General features: G+C 38.5%; 1 protein-coding gene and 1 long non-coding RNA gene across 4 annotated transcripts in view; both read left to right on the forward strand.

Annotated features, from left to right (window-relative positions):
* The window catches only part of LOC108948455 (uncharacterized), a 110,632-nt gene that overhangs the window by 42,627 nt on the left and 43,650 nt on the right, over positions 1-24,355 (forward strand). The window lies entirely within an intron of this gene.
* On the forward strand, positions 1,637-5,203 carry LOC104118198 (putative glycerol-3-phosphate transporter 1). 3 transcript variants are annotated; one of them, XM_009629393.3, is made up of 4 exons: positions 1,637-1,737; positions 1,880-1,955; positions 3,094-4,131; positions 4,239-5,203. In XM_009629393.3, the coding sequence occupies exons 3-4, from the start codon at positions 3,168-3,170 to the stop codon at positions 4,769-4,771; spliced, it is 1,497 nt and encodes a 498-aa protein (XP_009627688.1). In that variant the 5' UTR covers positions 1,637-1,737; positions 1,880-1,955; positions 3,094-3,167; the 3' UTR covers positions 4,772-5,203. The 3 variants fall into 3 exon arrangements, with proteins under 3 accessions (XP_009627688.1, XP_009627690.1, XP_009627691.1); XM_009629396.3 differs by lacking the exon at positions 1,880-1,955 and adding an exon at positions 2,517-2,610 and having other exon boundaries at positions 1,647-1,737; XM_009629395.4 differs by lacking the exon at positions 1,880-1,955.

Genomic DNA, 24,355 nt, shown 5'->3' on the forward strand with positions numbered 1-24,355 from the left:
ATAAGTAATTTGAAACCAAAATTGAAATTCGTTCTAGATCCGCTTCTGTTAACTAGTACTTGCTAGTTGCCTCTAATTTTCTTCTTCATTTAGCAAATTTTGTAGTGACTTAAGAATGAATAGCTGATTGCGATCGAAATGCGTTGCAATTACATTTGCATTGTCAAAATCCTACAGATGCCTACATTTGGCTCATTTGTTTTTTTGTAAACTGACAGCTCCACCAAGTCCTATTTAAAATATGTTTGCTAAAAATGCATGATGCATGCGATTACTTTCACAAAACATTTGAACGAGGCATTAAGAAACGTCATAACAGTTTTTCTTTTTTAATGTGCATACCAGTTACAATACCATATAGTACTTATAAAGTCAGTCGGCTTTCGTTATAAGCTTTAGTAATATTCTTAGATACTTAAATATTTTCATGGTTGGCAATGACATATTAGGGTTTGACTTGTAAAATGTTGACTTCCCATTTAATTAGATAATATTCCTATTTGACTTGTAAAATGTTAACTCATTCCCATTTAGTTAATATTCTCACTTGACTTGTAAAATGCTAACTCATTCATATTTAGGGAATTACTCCCTGAGAAAAAATGATATATGTTGAAAGTTCTTTTGATAACAATCTTAGAAACGAAATGTTTTATCTTAGTACTAAGGTATATTTTATTTATTCATGTGTAATTTCATATAGCTATCCAAAGATTAGGATAGGTTTACTTTTTGAGTTAGTTTTTTTAATACTTTTATCCCATTTTCTTTAGAGTTCGGACTTGCAAACTCTAACCCTCAATTTCATCCTCAAGTAACTAATCTGTGATCTAAAATTTTGTGAATACTCTGGTTTGAAAAATGAAGGTCAACAACTTGTTCTAATTATAAACAAGTTAATTAAAACATGAGAAATTATGAAGTCAGATACAAATTACAGATAAGTTAGAGATGAGTTTGTCGGATTAAAAAACATGACTCTAAATATTAAAATTGTGACCTAATAGTTGAAGTATACCTTACACCCCTCCCAACAAACATCATTCACAGTTTGTTCCATCATTACATCTTTTTATTTACGGACCAACGTATACACCTGAAAATGAAAACTTAAAGAAATACTATAAAAATAGAAAAGGAAAAGAGAGTAGCCTTAGGGGTCTTTTGGTTAGAAATATAATTTATGTTGGGATTAGTTATGTTAGAATTAGTTATTTTGAGATAATTTATTTAAAGACTACTATCTCACAACAGGTATAAGTTATTTCAGTACTATTATTAATTTTGGAATAATTTATCCCAGGATTAATAATCAAATAAGGGATAAAATAGTATTAAATTTTTTAACCTAGGACTATTTTTACTTATTCGTCTTACAAACGACCCCTTAGTGATTTGCCTACTGGGGTAGTCATAACTCAAAAGTTTAGTTGCATGATTTTGGAATTCCAAATCAATATTTGTCACCTCATAAAAGTGTTAGAAGTGTCATTTTGCGCACTATAATATAGCGAGTGTTGAAGTCAGAACAATTTAACGGTGAATAATAAATGCAGCGAGGGGTATTATCGGGATTCAAACATGTCACCTCTTGCTCTATATATATTTCCATTCTTTTCCCACTCTCTGCTTTACTAAAAGCTTCACAGACTTTCTTTTCGTTAAAAATCTGTAAATATATTTTTACGGAGAAATTCCGTTATTCTGTAAGAGAATAGTTGAATTCAAAAAGACAAGGTCAGCTTTAAAGTTCATTCACATATGCATAATGCCCAAGAATTTCTCTACATTCTTTCATATTTGAATTACGTTTTGTTTTCATATTGTTACTGTATTATTCATCTTTCTTTTAACCAAAATCTCTTTTCGTTTTTATCAGCTACTGAAGAAAATGGGAATGTTTCTCTTTCCTAATTGATCTGTTTTCCGTTGGATTGTTCTATCAAATTTATTCGGTAAATTCTCCTGCAAGGTTTAAAGAATTCAGAGAATTTGTTTTGGTCTCATCATATGATGCAAAGTGAAATATGATTTTAATTGACTAATTCCAACTTTTAATTGACATGCATCTCTTTCTGAGTGTAAGATATCTGCTCCACATATTGATCTTCTTGCTCTGTTATTTTCTTGTATTGAGACAAACAGAGTCTAAAGAAGCCTCTTTTGAGTTGACGTTGTAAAGATTTTACAAGTGGTAGTAGTAGTAGAAAGGAAGATATTTTATTGGATAAGGAAAGAAAGATATGGAAAACTCTGCTTTCTACTGCAGTTCCGATGGGCTGTTTTCTTTTGCCAGTTTCTTCCCTTTGTCAAACTTGCTTTCAGTTACAAACACTCGTGCTTTTTTTACATTTTGTAATTTGCTTTAACATGAGCTTAGATTTTATCCATTGGCGATTTGGAAAATATTTAGGACTTTCAATGTTATTTAATGTCGCACATGAATCATATATTTCCAACAAGGTGTTGATCTTTCTGGGCTAAAACGATCCAAAAATACTCTTAACATGGTGTAGGTTGATTTAGAGATTAACTATGTGCCACCCAAATGATTTGAGGAATTACCGTCACCAAAGCCCAAAGGTTGTGTATGTGTCTTCAAAGTTACAGGTAAAGTTCGTAAACCGGCCCGTAAACGGGCAAAGGCACCAAGCCAGGCCCCACATCACACTCCGCCATCTCCATACTTGTCCCTTCTAAATTATTGGCTTTGTTATCTGTTGTTGGGCTAAAATGGTACAAAAATACTCTTTACATGATGTGATATTAATCGTTTTGGGTCAAGCTCACACGGTTTTCCCCAAAAGGTCTAACACCATTAATAATATCTAACTCTTTATAAGTTATTTTTTTTTCCTTTCTACTTTCCAACAACTCCTTATAAGTATCTTTGTCCCTTTCCGCTTTTCACGTGGGACTTTGTTCACACACACCCAACAAATCCCAATGACTTGTTACATTCAATCTAACATGCCAAAGTTAGTCATCTTCCTATGTATATGAGTATCTCAATTTAGATATAAGTCATAAGTATTAATTTTCTTATTTATGAATGATTACATCTAAATTATTGACTTGTGCATCTTTTTCCAGGTGTTTTTTCTTGATTTGTAAAAGAAGGAAAGATTTATCATCTTATGTTGATCTAGTTCCTTGAGAAGCGATTAATGGAATCATCTCCAGATCCAACCGTGGAGACGACGAACAGCAAGCCCCCAGGAATTCGATTGATAGAGAGCATGAAGAAGTCAAGCCTGTCTTTCAACTCATATCAAGTCATTGTCCTAATTCTGACATTTTTTGCTTATACAAGTTACCATGCTAATAGAAAAACTACTAGTATCGTGAAACAAGCACTTGGTCCCCAATCCCCTGTTGTTCTTCCAAGTTTACCGTGGCAAAGAAATATTACTCAGAAACCATTTAGAGATGGTTGGTTGCCATTTGATGGCCCCAATGGAACAGCAATGCTCGGTGACCTTGATGTGGCTTTCCTATTTGTGTATGCCATTGGAATGTATTTCTCAGGACATGTGGGTGATAGGATGGATCTGAGAATATTTTTGACAGCAGGAATGTTGGGAACTGGTTTATTCACAGCTCTTTTTGGAGTTGGATATTGGGCAAACATCCATAATTTTTATTACTATATGCTCATTCAAATGGCTGCTGGATTGTTCCAGTCCACTGGATGGCCTTCAGTAGTTGCAGTAGTCGGGAATTGGTTTGGAAAGAAGAAGAGAGGACTTATAATGGGCATTTGGAATGCTCATACTTCCTTCGGTAACATTACGGGGTCATTGGTCGCCTCAATCTTATTGAAATATGGATGGGGTTGGTCGATGGTTGTTCCTGGTATCATTATTGCTTTTAGTGGAATGGTAATATTCCTTCTTTTGCCAGTTCATCCCGAGTATGTTGGAGTTAACAAGGATGAAGATGAAGTCTTATCTACTGGAAAAGAAGACGAGGAAGTGAATGAACCTCTCTTGAGAGAGGAGGAATCAGCCGTGGGTTTTATAGAAGCATGGAGGATCCCAGGGGTTGCACCATTTGCCCTTTGCCTTTTCTTTGCCAAGTTGGTAGCTTACACATTTCTCTATTGGCTCCCCTTCTACATTAGCCACACAGGTTTGTCTAACTGTTCTTATTTGTCATGGTAGGTTTCTCGTCTTTTTTCTCGCTCTATTATGCAAAAAGTATGTATCGATCTTTTTGTATGTATAATGGTCCTGCAGCTATAGACGGAAGATACTTGTCCAACGAGGATTCTGGAAACTTGTCAACACTGTTTGATGTTGGAGGGGTAGTAGGTGGAATCCTAGCAGGTTATATCTCTGATCAGTTGGATGCTAGAGCTATAACAGCTGCTAGCTTCATGTACTGTGCTATCCCAGCCCTATACCTATATCGAAGCTACGGACACATTTCCATGACTATAAACATCATACTCATGTTGATTACTGGAGTGTTTGTGAATGGCCCTTATGCGTTAATAACAACTGCTGTTTCAGCTGACCTGGGAACACATAGATCTTTGAAGGGCAATTCACGAGCACTTGCAACTGTGACTGCTATTATTGATGGAACTGGCTCAATTGGTGCTGCCATTGGACCATTTCTAACGGGTTACATTTCAACTAAGAGCTGGAATGCAGTTTTCGTGATGCTTATGGGAGCAGCTTTCATTGCTGGTTTGCTTTTGACCAGGCTAGTTGTAGCCGAGGTGAGCGGAAAGATTCAAGAAGTGAGGTCCCAAAGATCATCCTGACCAATGTCTGTTGACCTTGAAGTTTGATTGCCATAAAATTGTGATATTAGTTGCATTCTTTTATTGCTTTCTGAGTAATAATCCAAAGGCATTTTCCCGCCCTTTTTGGATATTATCATTTTTGCTCACGGAGATGAAGAAGTAGAAATGCTCAAATCAAAAATTGAGTGTTCAGTTGGTCTTATATGCAAGTTAAGATGACGATATGAATCTTTCTCCATTTTGTGGGACAGAGTCTAAAACTGCAGATGACTCCTTACTTAGGTCGTCATATATACATATTCACATGTACATTTTTGTGTGCCATAAAAGGAACAAACGCCAGAATATAGAGTAGTATTAGTGTGGGTTGCTGAGAGTTTGTACACATTTTGTTTCTTTTTCATTTGCTTCTTGCCACTACACCTCCTAAATAAAGGTTTCTTTTTGCCATGCCACTGAAAGTTGTAATACGGTCGTCATTTATCAAAGCCCACTCTTGCACAAGTTAATTGGATGGGATAACCACAAATAGAAGTTTTTGATAATTTCTGTATTTCCCACCAAGGGCGGATGCAGCCCTATAGTAACGGGTTCAATTGAACCCATAACTTTGACGCGAGAGCATAAATTTATGGGCAAAAAACATTAAAATAGCAATAAAGTACAGATGTGAACACATAACTTTAAGGATATAATGAGTTCAATACTATAAAACTTAAACTGAATCAGCCTCTATAACTTCTTCTTTGTTTGCTATACATACATTTTCAGAAGAGGATCAACTTGAAATTAAACAATGCTATAGTACCACTTAAACCAGACATCAGTTCCTAAAATATTACTCCAACAGCATGCAGTCTACTAATTTGAATTACGTAGTATTTTGAGATTGTCACTGTGTTAACATCTTTTGAGCTTTCATTTCAGTTCTTTAATTTAATTGACATGCATCTCCTAATCCTGAGTCTAAGATGTCTACTCCACATGCATGTTGATCTTCTTGTATTGAGATAACTGCAGTAGCAAAGCAGGTCAACAGGAATTATTAGCGACTGTAATTACACAACAAAATTCGTGCTAATTAATCCTGTTTAGCGATGGATAATGATTATAAAAATATACAAATTATTTAGAGACAGATTCGTAGCTAATTCCAGTGTTCTTTATAGTGAGAGTTTCCATGTCTCCTTTATCATCTTTTTGGTGCTTCTTTCTTGATATCTGTTTAATGAGTATTCCTATTAATGAGTATCCTAATTTAGATTTAAGTCATAAAATTTACGAATGGGTGCAATATCTTTTTCCAGGTTGTTCTCTTGATTTATAAAAGAAGGAAATATATCATTTTATCTTGATCAAGCTAAGTTAGCTATGAATGGGGTTACCTCGAGAGCCAGCCAATGAGAAGAAAAACAGCAAGCCCCCGGAATTTGATATATATATATATATATATATATATATATATATATATATATATATATATATATATGTATATGTTTACCCAAAAAATCGAGTAACAATTAAATTTATATTGTGGTTTTAAGGATATGTGATTTAAACCAGTACCAATAGATAAATAACGAATTAAATAAATAAATTGGACAAAAATAAATCTAACCAGTCTGCAAACAATGCCTCGACCTCGATTCGAGATAGTCTCGAAGTTTAGTTAATAAGAACAGCAGAGGATGGAACAAGCAGTGATGAACAGTAAATAAGACAAAGAAAGCAGCGTATATGTGTATGTTTTTCAGTGAATCCCCCATACAAATGATTGGAACTCCTCTTTATATAGTAGAGGAAACCTAATTATGGTATGTCTCTAATTACAAAAGGAAAATCGTATAAACAGCTAGTTAACCGCTTCTAATTTGGTCAGTTCCGAGATTCACGCCATGATCCTCGACCAGTCTCGGATATCCGTTCCGAGATTCACGCCGTGATCTTCGACCGGCTACTGATATCTCGCCATTCCGTTATTATGCTGCCCTCGAAGTCAGTCATACTTGGTCTCGATTGTTGCTGGCCTCGGTCTCAACGTACACTTCGATCTCTAGGTTTGATGTCTCATCTTCGAGCTCGGGTCTGATTTATTACGAGGCTACTCCCAATGTAACTCCCTTGTCTAGATCAAACAGTAAAATCGGGTAGGCCCGATTTGACCGTATACAGATAGTCCCCTCGTTTCTTGGAATGTAACGAGAAGAAACGAACTGAGCCTTCGATTTAGTACCTCGACCAATTATAATGTCAATATCGTGACGTAAGCGACAGAAGCGATTGAAGCGTCGCGTCTGCACAGTTCCCAAGATCATTAATTAACGCCAGTTGATGGTCGGCCACTAGTGCTTTCAAACCATCAAAGTGGCTATTATAAATAGACCACCTTCATAATCCTCTTAAACTTTACTTTCAAACTTCTTCTAATCCTCAAAAAAAAAAAAAACTCTTGTATTCTCTTCAAGTTTACCAACTTTGTCGGTTTTCGTTTGCCAATCTCTAAAGAACAAATTCCGTCTTCTTCTTCCTTAAACCTCATATAAAAATGGCAAAAATATCAAAATCCATTCCTCAAGAAGAAAAAGCCTCCTCGTCGCGGCCAGCCGGTGGCAAAACACCGGTGGAGTCACGTATTGAAGAGTGCATCCCCGGGCCAAGCGAACTTACTTCCGATTTTGAAGTCGAGAAACCCTCCTCGGTTCCTGGCCGATGCGAACCCATGCATAGATATATCTGTTCGATATCCGAAGGCGATCTCGAGCAGGTGAAAAGGGATTGTTGTTGGGAGAATAAATAGGTGGTGATTCCTACCCCTGAAGAGGACATCACCACTCATGTGAAAGGGTTTTTAAGTGTGTATACTTACCCTTTCACACTGGGTTCCGTCGATCCCATCATAATCGACTTCTGCCGCCAATACCCGGTAACCCTAGGCCAGATCTACCCCTCTTTTTGGCGTATTGTCATTTTGCTCAGATTTTTATCGAGCAAGACCGAGGGGATGTCTTTCACCCTCGATCATCTCATTAGGCTATACAACCCCCGTCGCAGGGCAGACTGATAAGGCTTTAGCGCCTGGCCACGAAGGTGCTATTCTCGAGCATAGACGAGGACAAGGACCGAGGATGGATGTGCCGGTTTGTCCGAGTCAGGACCTCCGATTTAATCCCCGCCGAGAAAATGCCATTCTCCGAAGAATGGAACATGAAGCGTAAGTAGAACTTCACTAATAACATTTGATTATCTGTTACGTTTCTTTTATCTCTTCTCATCTATATTCTTCTTTATGGTGTAGCTTCCCCCTGGTTTTCTGGTGCAGTCCCGGACCTTGCAGGTTGGGTTCGACAATTGGTTTTAACCAAATCGTATGCTGAGCGCTCGTGGCGCGATTTGGCCAAGGGTCGATGGGAGGCCAAAAATCATGGTAAGTTCCCATGTACATGTTTGATGATTTCCTGTGAAATACTTCTTTTTAACTTGATTTCTTCTTATACAGGTCTTGGAGATAATGTCGTCATGAGGTCACCTCCCCTCAGGGAAGAGGAGGCCCCGAAGCCGACCAAAGACAAGAAAAGGAGAAAGGCCTCGACTCCAGATACCCCAAAGCCCAAGAAAAGTAGGGCTCGAAAGTCGAAGATTGATTTCTCCGTTCTGTCTGCCGATGTAGCCCAAAACCCACAAGATGAGGACGAGGAGGGAGAAGATGCCGATTGCATGCTGGTGGCTCGGAAGAGGGGAACGTCGGAGATTTGATAACTGCTGAGCTGGTGACGGTCGAGGAGGTTCAGCCGCAGATCGAGGTGATCTCAGGGGAAGGTCCGAACAGAGTCCCCAAGTCATCGGCTATTGATGACGCCTCCTGTCGTGATAAGCAACCGACGGGTGTGCCCAAAGGGTCTAGTTCTGAGGCCCTTCAAAGAGAAGATAATGCCCCGAGTGACTCGCTCGGGAAAATTAATATCGATGATTTGCCGCATGGTCCCACATTCTCCGAAGGGAAATTTTGGGATGCCCGGTCCATGGGAACCCCCGAAGTGGGGATGGCCCCCGAAGGCGACGATATATTTCGTGGTTCCTTCACAGGGGTCGATGATGTTTCCAACCTTGACGCATCACTCATTTTTGATAAGGCTCGGCGGCTTCTGAACCAAATGAGTTTTAGCCCATGCTACCATGCTTGCGTTTGTTCTTATTTCTCTAAGTCTGATTTTTTTCCTCTCTATACAGGCTATAGCGCTCCATCGAGAAGTGTCTTCCAAGTATCGAGCTGAGCTGGCCCGATGTGAGGCTGATCTCAAAAAGCTTACGAAGGAGAGATACGCCCTTAAACTTCTCTATATGCAAAAAGAAGAGGAGATCGTGAGCATTAGAGCCGAGCTGACAAGAGCTCATCGAGATTATACCGAGCTCATTGAACGGGTAATGTAAATTTTTGGGAGCTTGTTATGTATTGACTTGATATTGGCAACTAACACTTTGATCCTGCAGGTTTAGCAGAAGGCCGAATTGGTTGAGCAGCTTCGTGATGAGGCCAAAATGAAAGAGGCAGAGACTTTGGGGGTGGAAGCAGAACATGGACCATCTCTCCTCGGAGAAAGAAACTGTTCAGGACCAACTGTCTTCGGTTGAGGGTCAACTCCAAAGTGTGAAGGAGGAGAACTTGGCCCGAGCCCAGAAGGTTGAAGAGCTCGAGACTCGGTTGGCTGCTGAGCTTGCAAAGGTCACATCCGAGGCAGAGGTGCTCGTGGCCTCCTACCGAGCTGACGCCGAAGTCGCTAACACTCGGGCAAAGGAAATTTCTAATTTATGATAAATTGTGTTTTGCGTTTGCTTTGTGAAAACTTTGTTGCAATCGGGTTACTGTAGCCTCTATAGTCGAGTGAGCAATAGCTCAAACTCAGAGTAGAACAAGCCCTTAGGTTTTTTAGTTAAGCGAGGGCGAGTCCCCGAGCTTAACAATATGTTCGGGATTTTAATTTTGGATGGCTTGATCGAAGCCGTAAATGTACTGCTTTTATAGCCGAGTTCGAGTAAGTTTCGAACTCACAGCAACACGCCCCTTAAGGTTTTATGATGAATCTTCGAGCTATATTTTATTTGAGCTCGGAATAGTAGAACCCTTAGGTCCGAATTGAGTGAGAACAAAATTTCGAACTCTAAGTGTATTGGCCCTTAGGCTCTTTAGATTGGGCCGACATGGCCTCTAAAAGATGGCTATTTTTTCCCTTTTTCGGCTTAGAAGATTTAGTAAAAAATTTCTTTATGCCTTAACACATATTCTTTACCCATTATGTTTTTTTAGGGTTCGATGTCGATTGAAACCCCTTTGCATTTTGTGTCTTAGCACGTTTGTATTAAGATAATTAAGGTTTTTCGAGGGCTGATTTTATCGAGGCCCTTTTGATTACATGCCGAGGGTAGCCTTTTTAACCGATTTTTTAAAGAATTTGAAGGCCTATTTTTACTGCGGAATTCGGACGTCTCCGAGCCGCTTTAATTTGGTTGTAGCCTTTGGGTATGCCTCTTGGGCTTATTTCCCAATAATACTTCAAACTTGTTTGAAGTGTTAGTCCCCGGGAATGATGGCCTTGGCCTGTAGATCGAGGATTGCCTCTTTGAGGTCTATGAATTTGAGTTTAGATTACTCGAATATGTCGATCGTCGACGGCAGTCCTCGAGTGTACGAAGTATATTTGCACTTGGCCCTTGAGCCATTTCTCACAAAATCATAAGTATGGAGCTTGTATAGTAGAAAATTTTCTTTGAGACACAAGATGTTCGATATAAAAAGAATGCTTCTTTGTATAATTTATACATGCGTACATGTTTTCCTATCGGGGCTCGACTAATCTATACGAACACGGTTCATTCGACCGTTTGGCCCATTACAAAGTTTCTCTATTGAGTCCCTTTGACACGAAGTATTTTCCTCGAAAGCATAACATCCGAGGGTGATGCCCCCCCAGTATTCGAGGTTGATTGTAAAGAAGCGTTGGATACTGTTGGATGGTCCTCGGGTAGCACATAATTGTTGCCTCGTTAAAAACCTCTCTGGAAAAATCCACTTGGGACAAAAACCGATCTAAGGGAAAAAGAGTGCAACGCGTGCTTTAAAACCTGAGGTCTCGATATCTTCGATCGATCATCTGCAATGAGTTAGTGTCAAATATATAAATGAAAAAAGAGGAATAAAGTCATACCTTAGCAATAATACCGCTTGAGAAGCGATATGTTCCAATTATTTGGCAGTTGTTCGTCGTTCATCATGCCGAGCTTATAAGATCCCTTTCCGACGATTTCGAGGACTTGGTAGGGTCCTTCCCAATTTGGGCCGAGCTTTCCTTCATTAGGATCTTGACTGTTGATGGTGAGTTTCCTCAGGACTAAGTCCCCGACTCTAAAGTGGCGAAGGTTGGTTCTCCTATTGTAGTATATTTTGATTCGTTGCTTTTGTGCAGCCATTCGAACGAGTGCGGCTTCTCGTTTTTCATCCAATAATTCGAGACTAGTATTTATAGCCTAGTGATTTGACTCTTCTATTGTATGTCGAAACCTGCCACTAGGTTCCCCGACTTCGACTAGAATCAAGGCTTCAGATCCATTTACTAAGGAGAACGGGGTTGCCCCCGTACTGGACTTTGACGTTGTTCGATATGCCCAAAGGACTTCGGGTAGAATTTTTCTCCATTTCCCCTTAGCGTCGTTCAACCTTTTCTTTAGGTTTTGGATAATAGTCTTGTTCATCGACTCGGCCTGTCCGTTCCCACTAGGGTGATATGGCGTTGATAATATCTTTTTTATTTTGTGGTCTTCGAGGAATTTCGTCACTTTGCTGCCGATAAATTATTTTCCATTGTCACACACTATTTCGGCAGGTATCCTAAATCAACATACGATGTGATCCCAGATGAAGTCTATAACCTCTTTCTCTCTCACTTTCTCGAACGTCTGTGTTTCAACCCATTTAGAGAAGTAGTCATTCATAAATAAAATGAACTTGACTTTACCTAGGGGTGATGGCAGAGGGCCGATGATATCCATCCCCCATTTCATGAATGGCCATGGGGATAGGACTGAATGAAGTTGTTCTCCGGGTTGATGGATCGTCGGTGCAAACCTTTGGTATTTATCACATTTTCGAACAAACTCCTTAGCGTCTTTTTCCATGCTATCCCAGTAGTATCCTACTCTAATGATTTTGCAAATCAGTGATTCGGCGCCGGAGTGGTTCCCACAAGTGCCTTCATGGACCTCTCGCAGAACATAATCGATGTCTCCTGGTCCTAAGCATACCGTCAATGGTCCATAGAATGTCCTTCGGTATAATGTTCCATCTTCAGTCAATGTGAATCGAGCAGCTTTGGTTCATAGGGCCCTCGACTCTTTAGGGTCCGATGGGAGCTTTCCGTTCTTCAAGTATTCAATATATTTATTCCTCCAATCCCAGGTTAAGCTTGTAGAGTTTATCTCGGCATGACCTTCCTCGATCACGGATCTCAAGAGTTGAACGACAGTCCCCGAACTGATCTCATCTTCCTCGACTGATGACCCTAAACTTACAAGCGCATCAGCCTTACTGTTTTGTTCTCGAGCTACATGTTGTAAAGTCCATTCCTTGAAACTGTGCAAGGTTACCTACAGCTTGTCCAAATACCTTTGCATTATATCCTCTCGAACTTCGAAAGTTTTGTTTACTTGGTTTACCACCAGTAAAGAGTCACACTTGGCTTCAATGACTTCTGCTCCTAAGGTTTTTGCTAGCTCGAGACCTACAATCATGGCCTCGTACTCGGCCTCATTGTTAGTCAACCTAGGAGTTTTGATAAATTGCCTAATAGTTCTACCCGCGGGCAGCTTCAACACGATGCCTAGCTCGGACCCCTTCACATTCGAAGCACCATATGTGAAAAGGGTCCATACCCCCGATGATGTACCCGATTTTAAAGAGAGTTCCTTTTCGACTTTGGGTACGAGGGTTGGCGTGAAATCGGCCACGAAGTCCGCTAAAATTTGAGACTTGATGGCCATCCGGGGTTGATACTCGATATCATACCCATTGAGTTTGACGGCCCATTTGGCCAATCAGACCGATAGTTCGAGCTTGTGCAAAATATTACGAAGTGGGTAAGTGGTTAATATGCATATGGGGTGACATTGGAAGTATGGTCTTAACTTTTTTAAAGGCGCTTATCAATGCAAGTGCCAATTTCTCAAATTGCGGATATCTAGTTTCTGCTTCTCCTAAGGTCCGACTTACATAATAAACGGGAAATTGCGTACCTTGCTCTTCTCGAACTAGGACACCACTTACCGCGATTTACGATACTGCCAAGTATAAGTAAAGTTTCTCATCTTCCTTTGGAATGTGAAGCAATGGTGGGCTCGATAGGTATCGCTTCAATTTCTCTAATGCCTGTTGGCATTCCGGGGTCCAGGCAAAATCGTTCTTCTTTTTGAGTAGAGAGAAATATCTGTGGCTTCGATCCGACGACCTCGAAATGAATCGGCCTAAGGCATCTATCCGTCTGGTTAGCCTCTGCATAGCTTTTACACTGTCCACGACGGTGAAGTCTTCAATGGACTTGATTTTATCGGGGTTGATTTCAATCCTTCTATTCGATACCATGAAGCCAAGGAACATACCCGAACCGACCCCGAAAGCACATTTTTCGGGGTTGAGCTTCATGTTGTATTTCTTTAAAATCTTGAACGTTTCCTGCAAATGAGCCAAATGGTCCTCTGTGCGTAGGGACTTAACTAGCATTTCATCAATATAAACTTCCATTGATTTACCTATTTGTTCTTCGAACATTTTATTTACTAGGCGTTGGTAAGTAACTCCTGCATTGTTTAGCTCGAAGGGCATTACATTATAACAATATGTTCCATATTTGGTGATAAATGAAGTCTTTTCTCGGTCCTCCGAGTTCATTTGGATTTGATTGTACCCGAAATAGGCATCGAGAAAAGTAAGATTAAATCTTTATAATCTACACACATTCTAAGTTTATTCCCTTTTTTAGGGACTACAACTACATTGGCTAACCATTCGGGATATTTCACCTCCCGAATGGACCCTATTTTGAGAAGTTTAGTTACCTCGTCCTTTATGAATGCGTGCTTTACCTCGGACTGAGGTCTTCTCTTTTGCTTCACCGGTTTGAACCTAGGGTCCATGCTTAATCGATGCATCATTATATCTGGTGGGATCCCTGTCATGTCTAAATGAGACCAAGAAAAACAATCCATGTTATCAATAAGAAGTTGAATAAGCTTTTTCCTGAGTTCGGGGGTTAATCCTGTTCCCAGGTATACCTTTCGCTCGGGTAGGTACTCGATCAATATAACTTGTTCCAGCTCTTCGACCGTTGATTTGGTGGCATCAGAATCTTCGGGGACAATAAAAGTTCGAAGGGTCAAAAAATCCTCCTCTTCTTCTTCTAACTTCTGCTTCCCCGATTCGGTCGAGGCTGGTGGCTGTGATTTCTATTTGACTTCCTACTTACCTTTGATGCTCGACCTTTTCGAGGTTGATAGTGTCGATATCGGTGTTACCTCATTGATCGCAAACATTTCCTTTGCAGTATGCTGCTCCCCGTATACTATTCTTACACCATCCGACGTCGGGAATTTCATCATTCGATGGAGAGTTGAAGGGACTGCCCTCATATTGTGGATCCAAGGCCTTCTGAGCAGGGCATTGTACCTGATGTCGCCCTCAATTACGTGGAACTTGGTATCTTTAATGGTTCCAGTCATATTCATCGGTATAATAATCTCCCCTTTAGTTGTTTCACTGGCCATATTGAAGCCGTTTAAGACTCAAGTTGCGGGCACAATTTGATTTTGTAGGCCGAGCTGCTCCACGACCCTCGATCGGATGATATTCGCCGAGCTACCTGGATTCACTAAAACACGCTTAATTTGAACTTTATTTAATAAGATAGAAATTACTAGAGCATCATTGTGGGGCTGAGAAATGCCTTCTGCTTCTTCGTTGTTGAATGATAAAGTGCCTTCGGGCACATAATCTCGGGTTCATTTTTCCCTAGTGATTGATACCTTAGTGCGTTTGAATATGGGTCCCTGTGGAATGTCAGACCCCACCGACGATCATATGAATGACATGTTGTGGTTCCTCCTGTTTATTTTTCCTGTTGGCATCCCTTTCTATGAAATAATTCTTGGCTCGATCACTGAGGAACTCTCGAAGGTGGCCCTCATTGAATAGACGGGCTACCTCCTCCCTTAATTGCCTGCAATCCTAGGTCTTGTGACCATGCGTGCCATGATATTTGCACATCAAATTTGGGCTTCTTTGGGAAGGATCAGTTTGTATGGGTTTGGGCTACCTAGTATCTCTGATCCTTCCGATTGCCGATACAATGCCCGATGCATCGATGCTAAAGTTATATTTCGATAACCGAGGTGCCTCTGTGGGATCGACATACTTATCAAAACCACTTTTGCTCATAAGTCCCCGAGAATTCTGTCCTCGATCATTTCTTCAATCATTCCGGGCAGAATTGCGTCCTGAACCATTCTTCATTCGATCTGCAGTATATGGTTGATATCGGTCCATGTTCGACCTTGGCTCCCTGTTTGACCTTGGCTCCCTGTCGACGTCCCTCTGGTTTTTAACTTTCGACCTGTTTGGATATACTGAATTTCAGGTTAAAACATGTCAAACTCACAAAACGTATCCACACACGGTGACAATGGCCTCGGATTCCACAATGAAAACGAAAATGTGATCGCTCTAGGAGTCAAGGTGCCACAGGCTAATCTTGGGGCAGTACCGGTTGCCAACCCAGTCGATGTCAGTTCGCACATTGCTCTAAACGCAGACTTAGGCGCAGATCTTGATAGGAGTGTACGCAGAGAAGGCCGATCTAGTTGCCAAGGAACACAGGGCAGAGGAGATGAAGGAGTCAGTCTCCAAGTGATATTCGAGATGCTTCACGCTCAGCAAGCCGCTATTGCTCAGTTACAAAATCAATATAGAGCTCCGAATAGGGTCGAGCCGAAAATTACTAGCCGTACCGAGCCAGTACCAGAAAGGTCGAATGGTAATGAATCGGGGACTAATCCTGCGGTAATGAAAATGCTCAAGGAGCTCACCAAAATAATTAAATCAGGGGAGAAGAGAATCGAAGCCAACGATAAAAAATTGGAGACATACAACTCTCGAGTTGATCAGATACCGGGGGCACCGCCAATCTTGAGAGGGATGGATTCAAAGAAGTTTGTACAAAAGCCGTTTCCTCCAAGTGCGGCTCCGAAGCCTATTCCAAAGAAGTTTCGTATGCCAGACATACCCAAATACAATGGGACCACCGATCCCAGCGAGCATGTTACTTCATATACATGCGCCATCAAGGGTAACGATTTGGAGGATGATGAAATCGAATCTGTGCTGTTGAAAAAATTTGGAGAGAACCTTTCGAAGGGAGCAATGATTTGGTATCACAACTTGCCACCAAATTCCATCGACGCATTTGCAATGTTAGCAGATTCTTTCGTAAAGGCACACACCAGGGCCATAAAGGCCGCAACGAGGAAATCAGACCTTTTCAAGGTAAGACAAAGGGATAATGAAATGCTGAAGGAGTTTGTGTCCCGATTTCAAATGGAACGCATGGAGTTGCCGCCGGTCACAGATAATTGGGCCGTTCAAGCTTTCACCCAAGGGTTGAACGAGCGAAGTTCGATAGCATCACGTCAGTTGAAACAAAATCTGATTGAGTATCCAGCTGTATACTCGACAAGAACAAGCGTAAAATAGTGTGTTTTACCAAAATCAGTACGGACAATCACTATTATCCTTAGCCCCATGGTGGGCGCCAAACTGTTTACCCAGAAAATCGAGTAACAATTAAACTTATATTGTGGCTTTAAGGATATGTGATTTAAACCAGTACCAATAGATAAATAACGATTTAAATAGATAAATTGGACAAAAATAAATCTAACCGGTCTGCAAACAATTCCTCGACCTCGATTCGAGATAGTCTCGAGGTTTTAGTTAATAAGAACAGTAGAGGATGGAACAAGCAGTGATGAACAGTAAATAAGACAAAGAAAGCAGCGTATATGTATATGTTTTTCAGTTAATCCCCTATACAAATGATTAGAACTCCTCTTTATATAGTAGAGGAAACCTAATTATGGTATGTCTCTAATTACAGAAGGAAAATCGTATAAACAGCTAGTTAACCGCTTCTAATTTGGTCCGTTCTGAGATTCACGCCATGATCCTCGACCATTCTCGGATATCCGTTCCGAGATTCACGCCGTGATCTTCGATCGGTTACTGATATCTCGCCATTCCGTTATTATGTTGCCCTCGAAGTCAGTCATACTTGGTCTCGATTGTTACTGGCGTCGGTCTCAACGTACACTTCGTTCTCTAGGCATGATGTCTCATCTTCGAGCTTGGGTCTGATTTATTACGAGGCTATCCCCGATGTAACTCCCTTGTCTCGATCAAACAGCAAAATCGGATTGGCCTGATTTTGACCGTATACAATATATAGAGAAGTCAAGTCTGCACAGGGGCGGATCTACCTTATGAGTTCGGGGTACCACGACACCCGCTCGCTTCGCTAAAATTCTTACTATGTACGTAATATCTCTGTGAAGAAAGGTATAAATGGATAGAGTGGCACCCAAAAGTCACAAAGTGAAAGCGTATGTCATTGGTTCAGCCTTCCCTTTGAAGGCTTTCCTTGGCCTCATGAATGCAAGTTCGATTCCCTGTTGGAGCAGCTTCTTTGATTTTTCCTTTTTTCTACTTATTAAGATTTCCTTTATTTTCAGTTGAACCCTAGGGCCTCACCTATTTTCCTTCTTTTTCAGTTATTTCCCTCCTTTTATTACTTGCTAAGTCTCTATTCTTCATTTTTTAAACTTTGTTCTCATTTTGTTTCTATCATTATAACTTATTTTATGAACAATTATTTTCTATAGGTAATTTGAATTGATTTTAATTAGCATATAATTTTTTTATTTTTAATGAAACGATATTAATTTATATAGTGGAATATAATTTGAGCAATATCTTCTATTGGGTTATGAAAAAAAATTAAATGGCTTGATTAATAGTCGTTTTGAGTCGAATATCATAGGTTGAATGTTGAAGGTTTTTCTTTGAAAATAATTATCATATAAGTCAACAATTAAAATGAAAAAAATAAACAAATAACAATACAAGTAAATTAATCTAGTCAAACAAAGAATATATAGTGTAGTTAAGGTACTCTTTAAGCAAATACTTATATTGGAGGTGCTCTTTCATGAAATGTTATTTTTCTTTTGCATTTTTATTTAGAATGTGTTTAAATTAAGCGTTAAAATTTTGAACTAAAATCGAACTTATTTGCGTTGTGAATGAAAGACCTATTCAAATTAACCAAAAACTAACCGAACCGACCCATTATTCCTAATCTATCTTTGTAACTACTCACATGTATATTGTATGCATAATATGATGACACCCGCAACCTTCGAATCATAGATCCGCCTCTGAGTCTACATATCATGTCATTAATCTAATTGTAAACATTTTTTGCATATACAAGTTACCATGCTAATAGAAAAACTAGTAGCATCGTGAAACAAGCACTTGATCCCATATCAACTGATGTTGGTCCGAATTTACCCACGGCAAACAAATATTACTCCCAAAACATTTAGGGATGGTTGGTTTCCATTTGATGGTCCCAATGGAACAGCACTGCTAGCTCGATGACATTGATGGGGCTTTCCTATTTAATTTGTGTATGCCATTATATTGTAATGCATTTGTCTGGGCACCTTGGCGATATGATATTTGTATCTAAGATTATTTTTTGACAGCAGCAGGAAGGTTGGGAACTGGCCGGTTTTTAAAGTTGGATATTGGGGACACGTCCATAATTTCTATTACTATATATATAATCATTCAAATGATTGCTGGATTGCTTCCACTGCCATGCACTACTGCAAAACTGTAAAAAATCGTCCACAAGAAAATAGGTAAATTGATCGCAAAAGTCAAGAAAATATTTATCACAAAGATACCGATCACCATCGATCGAAAAAATAGTGGTTCCACAACAAAGAAACACTGCTACGTCTGACACATAAATATTCCGACCGATGTCGGCCGGAAATTGGTCAATCTTTGACCAAGACCTGGTCATACTTGCATACTAGTATTAGAACCCACGCGATGCGCGTATAATTTGACAGAATATTAATCGTATAAAATTATGATCTAATATGTCATATTATTTTAATAAATCTTAGTTTTTATTTTATTATTTAATATAGTATGCAGAAATATAATAAAATCAATACAAAATCAAAGGATACATATCATATACTGATCAAATAAATATTTGTTCCTTATTTATTCTTTATTAAATTAGCAAGTATTTAGTACTATACATTTACTAATGTGACTTTTTATTAACTTGTCAATTGGCTTAATATTTTGATACTATTTCTCTTTTAATATAACATAGATATATATTTTCTTACTCTGAAAATATTTTTATTTTTTTGAAACTTATGTTATACTGTTCAAGATTCTTCAATGGTCTAAATTTATCAATAATTGTTTTGAGTGTTATTTATTTATCTTTTATTTTTTTTTAATTAATTCAAAATATAAATATAATAAATTATCTGTATCCCCCTCTTTTCGTACATTCTTTTCTATTGTAATATTTGATTAGTTTTCTCATTTGTAGTTTATTGAAAATTTAAATAATGTAATATTTTTTTACTAAATTATAATTTTGAATTCATCAAAAGTATAAAGAAATAAGCTCTTAATTATTTTTATAAAAAACCTACCAATATTTTTAATAATTATTAATTTATGTCATATATATATATATATATATATATATATATATATATATATATATATATATATATATATATATATATATATATATATATCTTATGTATAATATCCTAATAGTATCTTTATATTTGTATTCTTCATTATGAAATTATGAGTTCTATTTATTAACTAACATTTTCTACATGAGAAATTTAATTAGTATATATATTTTTACGCTACCGCTTGAAATTTTTTTTTTGGTATTATTCCTTTATAAATATTTATTTATTATAATTTTAGTTATGTGTATATGTACGGCATTTCTAATCATAACTCTAATTATAAGTCATATATTTTTATATTTTCCCACAAATTTATATTTTATTTCTGTATTGTTCCTTTCTTATCTAATAGTATTATCCATTAGCTAATATTATTAAATTGTCATATGATTTTTTTATAAATTATCAGTTAAATATAATACAATGAATATAATTTTGTATTACTCTTAAATTTTAAGTTGACTTTATCTTGTATGATTTTGTCATAATTATTTCGATATTTAAATTTATCAATAATATTTTCGAGTATTATTTATTTACTTAATTTTATCAAAAAAATAAAAATAAAGTTGGATAGAATCACATTATATCTATTCTCCACTTTATATATTAGTTTATGTTCTACAATATCTTGATTTTTTTTCATTTGGTGTTTATCTATAATACGAATATAATTATTACAATTTTTCTAAATGGATGTCTTCAATTAGTTAAAAGGTTAAACAGAGAAGTTCTTTTAATATATGTCATAAATCTACTAATAATTATAATTATTATTATTTTTGTATTATTTTCAATAAGAAATTAAATTGAACTCTTCTTCCTGTTTGTACTTATTATGAAAGTTTAATTTATTTTTATTAAGATTACTATAGAAGTTAAATAATATCATCATATATTTTATTTATTTCTTGAAATTTGTCACGACCTTATTTTTCCTATAGGTCATGATGGCGTCCAACGTCGCCGCCAGGCAAACCAACGGTGAACTAGTCATGTACTTATTCTTTTTAACATTGTAGAAATAGTTGATTTTAATTATTAAATAAGTGAGAAGTGAGAAATTGAATAAAAATAAGGTGTGAGCAATTATAAGGTCAAGTGTAGTGAAATAAATACCCAAATATTATCAAATATCTACTAGCATAATTTCAAGACATGGTGTCACAAGTGTATGAGCTACTAGTAGAATATACAAAATACTAAACTACTGTCTGAAGTAGAGTAGGCAGAAAGTAAATACAAAAGAGAGACTTCAGGTATCACGACCCAAAATTCACTAAAGGTCGTGATGACGCCTAACACCCTCGTCAAGCAAGCCAAAGCTGATTGATCACTTAATTACTCATTTTAGTATTTTGAAATTATAGCTTTCATTAATTAAATAGTATGAAATAGAACTTACAGGGTAAAGGGTAATATTTACACGAACTACAATAATGAACCATCCGTAGGACCCCCAAACCCCGATGTCATAAGTGCATGAGTATCAACTAAAAAATACAATAAAATACAACATATGTCTGGAATACAAATTAGATAGGAGAATATAAATAACTCTGATGGAGACTTTGCAGGCTGCGGATCGTATCATGAAATGTAGCTCACGGTAAAGTCCCCGCAATAGCCGCGCCTCTACGCCCAAAAGACCACCAGACATATATGTACCTGCACAAAAAGTGCAGCAAGTGTAGCATGAGTAGTAAATCAACGCGTACCCAGTAGGTATCTAGCCTAACCCCAGAGAAGTAGTGACGAGGGGTCGATATCAACACTTGCTAGTGGTCCAATAAGACAGATACAGTAGAAGTAAACAGGTATGAGTTAGAGTAAATAAGCTAAATAATAAGTATAATACGTGGTACAATTCTCCTCTCTGCAATAACGCAATCTATCAGTTAGTAGCTACCTCCTCAATTGGAGTATATATAAAATGGACCTAACCAGATATGTCATCACAGTTCAATCAGGAAAAGCTCACAGATATGTTGGCTTCTTGCCAATTATTACGTACGACTTCATAAGAGTATTTTATAGAAATGCCGAGGCATACGACCCAATCCATCATAACATTGACGAACCATAGATACATCTATGTAATTATTGCTGAGGCGAACAACCCGCTCCCATGAGAATGTGGTACAAATTCCTGCCAAGGCATACGACCCAATCCATCATAATGTACGCACTGCCTAGGGTCGAACAACACGAACTATAGATGTATTTATCCTGCCGAGGCGAATGACCCGATCCCATTAGAATAAGAAGCTTTGACGGGTCCTTGACCCCACTCACGAATAGACGTGTGAGTTATAAAATTTAAGCAAAACCTTACGATGAGAACGCATAATGCGGGAGAAATTCATAAGAGGAGTACAATTATTTCGCGGCAAATCATGAAGCCCGTCGAATCTCTACAATAGCAAATCTATCACTCTACACAATTCTAGTCTCAAGTCACAACGTAAAATAAAGGAATTTAATAGGCCAGAGACAACTCAAATAGTACAGTTATATCATGGCGGGAACCTAAGTCTACCCGGACATAACATGAATCTAGCTACGCATGGACTTTTGTCACCTTATGCGTACATAGCCCCCCGCAATAAGTAGCACATAACAAATACATTACCTAGGGGTAGTTTCCCCCCTCACAGAGTTAGACATAAGTCTTACCTCGTTCCGAAGTTCCATAACCGGCTCCAAAACCTCTCTAACACCTCAAACCAATGCCCGTCGATCCAAACTATTCAAACAAATGTGCAAACCAATCAAAATATATTCTAATACCCATAATTAATCATTCTAAACAATTCCCAACTCCGCTCGAAAAGTCGATAAAATCAACCCTCAGGCCCACGCGCCCGGATTCCAAAAATTTTCGAAGATAAACTTTACCCATAACACCACGAACTCAAATATATAATTTATTCCTAATTCCATGTCCAATTTTGAGGTCAAAATTCAAAAATACCATATTCTAGGTTTTCTACCAAAATTCTAAATTTCTACTAATTTCCATGTTTAAATCCATATATAAACCATGTATTTAACTTGTAATAGGTGGGAATCACTTACCTTGTGATGCTTGATGAAAATCTCCCCTTGAAGCTCTCCAAAATCGCCCCAACTAAATGAAAATGAGAGAAAATGGGACAACTCACGCTTTTTAAAAGAACCCCTCCATGCAGGCGACCTCCCGCATCTGCGGAAAAGAAGCCGCTTCTGCTGCTCCGTTTCTGCAAAAATATCCTCGCTCCTGCGGAAGCCCACTATTAGCAGTCCATCGCATCTGCGGAAATTCATCCGCTGCTACGCAACCGCAGGTGCAACACAGCCTAGCGTATCTGCACAAATTCCCGCACCAACGGCCCTGGCCTCACTTCTGCGCACACGCAGGTGCGCTGCTCATCTCCGCTTTTGCGACTTCATGCCCAGGATGCCCAAGCCACTTCTGTGAGGTCGCTTCTGCGACCAAACTTCTGCAGAAGCGATCACACCAGCTACTGCCAGCTTCAGCATCTCATAAGTCCAAAATAAATCCTTTAACCATCCGAAATCCACCCGAGGCCCTCGAGACCTTAACCAAATATATCAACACATCCCAAAATGCAATACGAACTTAATCAAAGCCTTAAACTACGTCAAACAACATCAAAATCATGAATCGCGGCTCGAATCAAACTTATAAATTTTCAAATTTCCAAATTCTATAACCTGTGCCGAAACGTATCAAATCAATCCGGAATGACTTTCAACTTTGCACACGAGACACAAATGACACAACAAAGCTATTCCATGGCTCGGAACCCCAAACAGACATCGATAACATCAAAATCCACTTCAAACCAAACTTATGAAATTCTTAAACCTTTAAAAATGCCAACCTTCCAAACTTATGAAATTCTTAAACCTTTAAAAATTCTAACCTTCTATAATAATCGCCGAAATGCTCCCGGGTGATCCGATACTCAACCCGAACATATGCCCCAGTCCAAAATCATCGTACGAGCCTATTGGAACCTTCAAATCCCGATTCCGAGGCCGTTTACTCAAAAGTCAAATCTTAGCTAATATTTCCAACTTAAAGCTTCTAAAATTAGAATTGTCTTTCCAAATCAATCCTGAACTTCCCGAAATTCAATTCCGACCACACGTACAAGTCATAATACCTGAAGTGAAACTACTCAAGGCCTCAAACCACCGAACGACGCGCTAGAGCTCAAAACGACCAGTCGGGTTGTTACATTCTCCCCCACTTAAACATACGTTCGTCCTCGAACGTGCTAAGAACTGCTCCGGATTTGTCCAAAATCACCGTGCAACACCTTGTGCACCTACCCGTGCCACCACAACCCACTTGGGCACATTAGCTTGAGCCAGACTGAACGTCCTCCCTTTTATTTAGTCAATAAACCTTAGAACCAAATTACAACCTCCAAATTTCTCCACAATACCTGATTCTAACATACGGACACTGTACCATTCACCACACACCGTACCAAAACATGATCGTACCCTTTTTGCTGAATTCACACCATGTCACGCATAATTCACATGCCCATAATATCATCCTCCGACCACGATAACTGTAATTTCACAAATCTGATACCCGCAATACATCTCATGACGTATATAAATCCTGTTCCAACTCTCGCAATACTACCACGACTAAAGACACGTGTAGAAACTCATAACCACCCGCCG

Source organism: Nicotiana tomentosiformis, chromosome 5 (genome assembly GCF_000390325.3).
Source record: "Nicotiana tomentosiformis chromosome 5, ASM39032v3, whole genome shotgun sequence".
Taxonomy (NCBI): domain Eukaryota; kingdom Viridiplantae; phylum Streptophyta; class Magnoliopsida; order Solanales; family Solanaceae; genus Nicotiana; species Nicotiana tomentosiformis.

What these genes read in the sequence shown, in the direction of transcription:
- LOC104118198 (XM_009629393.3), top strand. Translation starts at nt 3,168, where the DNA reads ATGGAATCATCTCCAGATCCAACCGTGGAGACGACGAACAGCAAGCCC. An exon ending in CTTCTACATTAGCCACACAG is followed by an intron (nt 4,132 to 4,238) that starts GTTTGTCTAACT and finishes ATGGTCCTGCAG; the next exon opens with CTATAGACGGAAGATACTTG.